The sequence below is a fragment of the Cinclus cinclus genome, chromosome 1, assembly GCF_963662255.1.
Source record: "Cinclus cinclus chromosome 1, bCinCin1.1, whole genome shotgun sequence".
Lineage (NCBI taxonomy): Eukaryota > Metazoa > Chordata > Aves > Passeriformes > Cinclidae > Cinclus > Cinclus cinclus.
In genome coordinates, this window is record NC_085046.1 from 119,299,959 (window position 1) to 119,307,254 (window position 7,296).

Below are 7,296 nucleotides of genomic sequence, written 5' to 3' on the forward strand. Positions count from 1 at the left end.
TACCAGACAGATATCAGATAAAAGTTTACCTGAGTAGAAGATGGAAATTGTTGTTGTAAGGTTGTATCATTTTATTGAGTTAGTCTTCTAAATGCTGTCTAATGGCTGTCTAATCAAGTGTCCTTTTTTAAATAGGTATTGGTTCGCTTTGAAATATGGCTGTCAAGTTGCATTTAAACAAACAAGTAGCAGAAGTGAATCAGAAGCAGACCCTTCCAACTTCATTCAAAACAAGCTATTGATGCAGTGACTGATATTAACATGCTCAGGGTGTTCAAGACTTTGCTTGAGACCACATCACAACTTTTTCTTCAGATTTACATCCTCATAGGACATGGTAAAACTAATTTCTATCAATGTAAGTCTGTCTTTTTCCTTCTGTTGCAAGTTATCTTACCTAAAAAATACAACTTATGACTGCATAACATTTTAAACATACCTTGGAAAACATGTTCCACTGTATTATGACTCTGCACTTAATTTGAATTTCTGTCTAGTAGATGGTCCATTGTGCTAAATCGCTGAGAAGGAAGATTTCACTATAGAAATGAAAAGTCATATATGAATACTGTACATCATAAATATAAAAAGTTATGATATCTGATAGAAACATAATGATGCATCAATTGAAAATAAGCTCTTAAATGCAATTAGCATGTAATTTGTAGAGCAGTTTGTTATGTGGGGTTTTGCTTACAGATTCTTTTAAAACTGCTATTGGCATTTGGAAATCAGTAACACAATTAAAGCAGCCCCATGAGCTGTCACTTCTATCACCCATGTTACAGGTGAGGGACAGAGTCAAAAATAAATCTAAGGATATGTCAGTATTGTAGAATGCAATATGGTAAAGAGATACTGGTTCAACTCTCAGAAGAAAGACAGCAGTTGTACCATTTCCAGCTCTAAAACTAGCAGAATTATTGGCAGGACATTGACTTATTCAGGGTTGGAATTTATCTAACTAAAAGGGGGATACCTGCATTGAAATTCAGTGTTCCTTCAAAGTCCCTGGAGTCAAAATTTACTCAATGAAAAGGGGAAGGCAAATCTCATCTTGGATATGAACATGTGAAGGATCAAGTCTTAGTTATAGATTTCTACATTTTAGACACAGCAAACTCACATATATTGGTCGCTGAAACTTAAATTCTTATGGTCTATTTGCAATACTTTGGGAATTTCTAAGTCTGTGTATGGGGATGGCAAATATGACATGCAACTTAGGCAGGACCATTAAGGACCAGGGGCTGGGCAGGATAACATATGTGTACCAAACAGCATCAGATACCTAGATTTAAGTAACTGAAGTATGCCTCAAAATTAGGATGATTTGCTTTGAAGCAGAGAGTAAGTATAAAACTGGGATAAAGAAAGTGTTAGGAAAGCATTAAGACATTTTCTAAAACTTCATTCAGAAACCGCAGTGTAAAATATGTATCATTTTCTCTGATTTAACATTTTCTCCTTGTGTTTTGTTTAGATGCTGCCATTATTATATCTTTTGTTGGTATCTCCTTATCAATGGTTGATTATCAGATATCACTAAGAAAATCTCTGCCTGACAAAGATGAATTTCCTGTGCTTTCCAAGTTCATGTATCTCTTCTATAAATTGCTTACAATCACTTCTTGGATACTCAGTATTTCATTGATCACTCTTAGTGTCACTAAGTGTCAGAGTTTCTCTAATTCTACTGATATTTCTTTGGATCTGTGACTTCACTTGGACTTTAAAACAGCATACAACATTTTGCAAGTCTAAAAATATGGAATATCTGTACATAACAGTAGTTGAAATAATTCAATTTTTTTCATTTTTTAACATAAAGGGGAGAAGAACAAAAGTTTGCATTTCTATTTCTTTTGCTACTCATACTGTAAAGACTCTAGGTATTTTGTTTGTATATATGTTCTGGAAACCTTTCATTATCAAAGAAATATGTTTTACAATTCTAAGTGCCTTAACTATTTTGAGTTTGGTGTTAGGTATTATTTTTCTTATTGTTTATTACAGCCATTTTCATCCCACTATTTATTGCACACATCAGGCATATTCAGATGAAGTTGACAGAGTGGCAGGGCAAAAAGAACAAAAACTGGTAGATTTCAGAATTTCTTAATGCAATGAACATTACAGGTTTTTTTTGTTTGCTTGTTTTTTTGTTTTGTATTGGTTATTTTTGTAGCCTTAAAAGCAAATTCTTGCTGACAGTGTGTTTCTCTGTCATTATTACTTATGTTATTATTACTGAAGAGTACATAGTAGACTAGAGTTTTTTGTTTTGAATAACTGTTTTCCAAAATACAAGGACTCTGTAACATGAACATTTATGTACTGGTGAAAGTTACTTTTGGCAAAGAAATTATTTAATCTATTCATCCAACACAATTCAAAGCTTTAGTTTTCTAGCAATGCAAATGTAACATAAGAAAAGCTGAGAGTTAATTAAATGAAATATAGCATTCTGTGAACTTATGTTGATTCTGTTAAAAACAAGGCTTGTTTGGGTTTTTTTGGGTTTTTTATTGTTTTTTTTCCTTGCTGGAAGGGAAGAAGAGTGCTTTTAAAATAACTGAGGGCGTTAATAAGTGATCAGTTTTCTGCTTCTCCCCATTACTGTAAGAGCTGCAGTCCTTCATGTTAACACACTGGTACTGCCTTCTCCCTGAACATCCCCTCCAGAAGAATAGCTTTGATTTATGGCTCAATCACTGTCTTGCCACAAGGAAATTTGGGGAGATATTTTCAAGCATTTTATCATCTAGGTGTTTTAAAGACTTCTTTTGTTGATTTTGTTCTGTTAAACTTTCACAAAGTCTTCTGTATTTAGGGGTGATGGCAGCTTGTTCTGGGATGTGATAGCAGCCTGAGTGATTTATGGATGGCAACAGTAATCTTGTATGCAAATGAAGAACTATCCCATGAACCTTTCTTCTCATTTGGGCTCTAATATGCAACACTTTAAATGCTGATTTCCACTGAAATATGAGGCTATGCAGGGCAGGTAGTGGTACAGGGTCTCCTGTCTTTATCGCTGGGGAGAAGAGGACCAACTGTTCTGATAACTTGCACTCACAGGGGCAGGCAAAAGATAAAACTAGCTTGTCCATCAAGAATTTTTGGCAGAGGGCTGAGTGAAACTAGACAATATTTCAGTTCTGTGTTCAAATGCTAAATCAACAACAATGAAATAAGGTTGATAGCCACACTTTCTACAGAAATAAAATCTCGTGGGGGGGGGGGGGGGCAATATTTCAGAACTGCTGTGTTTTAAATCTGTATTATGAAAACCTCTCTCCTCCTTTCTCCTTCCATTAAGTCACATTTGCTGTAAGATCAGCCACAGGCAAAGGTAGGGAACTAGGTTTGAGAAAGGAGGTTAGAGATATGAAAAACTGATAAAGTTTGCCAGGAACCAAATCTGTTATTTATTGACAACAAACGTGTTTCTTTCCTGTTCCATGTCCACACTTCTCTTTACCAGGCCAACCACATACATCTCCTTGATTTTATACAAGGAAATTGATTTCTGTATGCATATCTTGGACTGAATGGTCTGCCTTTCTGAGGTTATATATGAGAAATTAGTGTAGTGAGGAAGAGTTTACTTCTAAAATCCTTCATTCCTGCTTAGGGGTAAAAAAATGTGGTCCAGAAATTAAGACAGAAAAGCATAATCCATGAGACAAGGCAATAGCTTTACTAAAAATAGTGTAAAAAACAGTACCTTCACTTCTTTCACTCTGGAAGAGAGATATCCAGATTTGTTAGCCCTGGAACATATTAGGTAAGAAGAAAAAGCCCAAGGTTTTAATGCACCGTGATTGTCCTAAGCTCTGTCTTTTTCATTGCAGAATATTTATTACTGGTGATGGTGTCCTTGGCAGCAAAACACAAGCCTGCTTTTAGGCTAAACGTACTCTTATTTTGCTGTGGAAAAAAATAGAATCCTAATTAGTGAAGACAATCCCTATTTGGCTTCCCACACTTTTACAGTTTGTCAATCTAAAATCCTGAGAAGAGACTAGGATAAGGGATGGTGGAATATGGAGAATATTATCTCTATCTTGCAGAAAATGACAAAATGTTGTCTAGCTATTTTTTTTAGAAGATGGCCTCAAACTTTATACGTGATCTGAGAAGCAGATCTCTGGGGAAATACGAAGTCCTAGTGTGGGCAATTCAGCCCTGGGGCCTCCAAGTTCTCTGTCTACTGCCAGAAATCTGGGGCCTGAGTTGTTCCTGAGGAAAATTAGTTTCTCGTGTAACAAAATAATTTGTCTTGGTGATTTTTTTCCTCCTTTCAATGAACTGACAAATTCCAAAGAGAAGTCTTTCATTGCCATCTCCCTGGCTAAATCCTAACACTCATTTTCTCTCAGGGGAGAAAAGCTGAACATTGTGCTGCCTTCTGTTGTTCTCCTTATGTCTCCTCACTCCCTCTTCTGTGCCCCTAAGAAGAATGTTACACTGAAGTTGAGTTGGTGAGCAAGACATCTAGGTTGTTATTTATATCACTCTAATTCAAATGCACACCAAACCAAATTACTTCAGTTTCAATCCTTATTTTATGCTTTTAAGTCCTAGTGGATATAAATTTAGCTGTATACTAAACCTGGAAATGGTAATTTGGGAAATAATTTAGTTTATTTTCATAAATCTTAAATATTTTCAGTGTCCTTCCACCAATATGTCTCCATTTTCCTGTCATCACTCAGGTAGCCTCAAGAGATGGAAATTCCTGGTGGCTTGCTCCCAATAAATTTTTATCCACAGGGGAATATTGGGAGAACAAAAAATTTTTAACTTTGACCTTGAGTTCAATCTTTTCACTTGATTCCCTTCATTTTCACTGTTATGAAAATGGCTTCTCATTCATCTGGTCGTTCTAGCTCAGAATCACTGTAGGAGGGAGGATTAGGAAGCACATGAATTGTCTCCAGACACATTTCATATCACTAGTGACCACTTCAGACAAAACAAACAAAGCCCCACTTCACCTGGGTGTAAAGTTCAAACAATAGACTTCATATATATCCTTTCTCTTTCCCAGCTACCCTTAAAATTCAGCTGCCACTCAGTTCATGCATTGCGCTTGACCTTGTCATTTTAATCTAACAGCAAATTGAAAGCAAATGTTTTTTTTCTTTTTTTTCTTCTTGTGTTAACTATGCCCATTGCATCTTACAAAAAGTATTTTAATAAGTTAAATAAAATTAATAAACAATTTCTTCCTGTTTTGACTACTGGCAGACCTGGGTAAGAAGAACAACATCCAACAGAGTTGTTTTAATTATCCTACTAATATTCAATGTGCCATTTGATGGCATGGGTGAGCTCACCTGATGTACCACAGATAGCACTGATTTATGAAGCCATAATTGGGTTTCCAATAAACATTTGTCAAAATAATGTATTCATTCAAACCAAAGCCTTCTTTATTTATTCATATAAAAGAGCACTTAACTTTCAGCAAAGAATTGCCTGCCATCAAAAACACTCCATAAAGGGGGGAAATTTATGAAGATACAGTACCAGAGGGTGATTGGTGGAAGACTAAAGTTTGCTTTAACCCTTCAAAGAGCTGACTTCCATGTCTTGTTTGGTACTGGTTCTGTATGTATTTCTCACTAAAAGCCTCAAGCCCAAACATTAAGCTTTGTACATTTAGACGTGAAATTACCATCTCTTGTTTCTACCATCGAGTCTTATATCTCTAAGACTGTTTCAAAGCTAACACCTCTTATTTTTACTGTACAGTCTAGAAGCATGCATACGGCTCAAAGTTCACTAGGCTTACCTACATTCTGCCCACAGGTTTCACCATGTGTACATTCTTCCAAAAAAGGCAAGCTTTGAGAGGTTAAACAACATATCTAGTCTTAACCTGAAGTAATACATGTACTTGTCATTAATTCAAACTGAATAATGTTCTACCTCTTTGTGTTCTTCTCACTTTAGTTTAATATTACACAATTTTAGTAGAAGAATAGCAAAGTAGATGGGCTATACAATTGATATTTGAATGGAGTACAGCTAACCTCTTGGAGTCCACCTTCAACAAAAAATGTTCTTCTTTTACCTTCAGTTGGCTAACAAATACAAGTCACTGAAGGTTCCCACTATGCAAATCTTAATGTTTATTAGCTTAGTAAAATGTAGACTTTGGTGTAATAGGGAGTGTTGCTTCAAAATTAATGTATTTTGCTAGCACCTGTTGAAAATACAAACTGCTCTAATCTTCCTGTGACTATATTCTTGTTTCCATATTTTTAGCATGCTTCTTATTTCAGACAGTGAACACAGATGTAAATAGCAGAGTAGAATGAGAAAGAATAGGAAGATTTCCAAGTGCACATTCATGCCTCAGAAACTTTGGTGTGATTTTGCTAATCTCAATATATATTTGTATATCAATATCATTACCATAATCATTACTACTTGTGGCATTTGTCAAGGTGAAGAGAAAGGCAATGCTTAGCAGAATATCTCTGTTGCAACTGGAATACAACTAAAAGTTAGTGGTAAAGTTCTGTAATGCTGTGCCTGCTCAGCACTAACAAGTAATCTTAAGTCTCCCTGATTTAGCACAGGTATTTTTTAATGGGAGCCTAGAAAAGACACAGTTAACTGTTTTGGTCTGTGGGCAGTAGGTAAACTGCTGAAAATAAAGGGCTAAATGTTACTGTATAGTTCCTGGCTGCTGTGAGAGAGTAAATGACAAAGCTACAGGTTTGCAGGTCACTTGCAGAAAGGTACAGAGAGGGAAAGACACAGTGGATAGAGAAAGAGTGAGCTGGTATTTTTTCCACATAATGTACTGCACACATTCAATATAACTTGAAGTGTGTTGTGCTGTAGTAGAGCAGAAAAAAACCTCCAACATTACTTTGTAGTTTGTCTTACAGCAGGATCTGTACAGCAGGAATGCTTGTGCCATTCCTAGTAGAAATTTTCTATCAGATTCTGAAAAATAGAATGTTCCAGTCAATCTTAATCAAGATCCATTCAAGATGTACACAGTCTTGTCAGTCAGAAGCCTCTTATGTTCAGACTCTCTCATGCAGTCTCAGCCCCTTGTCATCCTCCCTGTTTTACAGAGCAGACTGATTCCCTCTTCTGTGAAACAGATTTTTACATATTTGAAGATCATGATCATGTTCTCAGCCTTTTGTAAATGCCAAACACAGGAAACTACTTAATCATGATTGCCTTTTCTTCTAACTGACGTCCTTCCTGCTGCTTTCTCTTCAATTTCATCATGTCCTCCTTGAAATTCAGGGTCAAAATTGT

The 7,296-nt window shown here is 35.9% G+C and overlaps 1 protein-coding gene across 1 annotated transcript; it reads left to right on the forward strand.

Moving 5' to 3' along the window:
• The first annotated feature begins 228 nt into the window (after positions 1–228).
• Positions 229–2,909, forward strand: XKR9 (XK related 9). Its single transcript, XM_062502324.1, is given in 3 exon segments — positions 229–358; positions 1,484–1,647; positions 1,649–2,909. Coding segments are annotated over 3 exon segments (735 nt in total). The 5' UTR covers positions 229–261; the 3' UTR covers positions 2,123–2,909.
• The last annotated feature ends 4,387 nt before the right edge of the window (positions 2,910–7,296 follow it).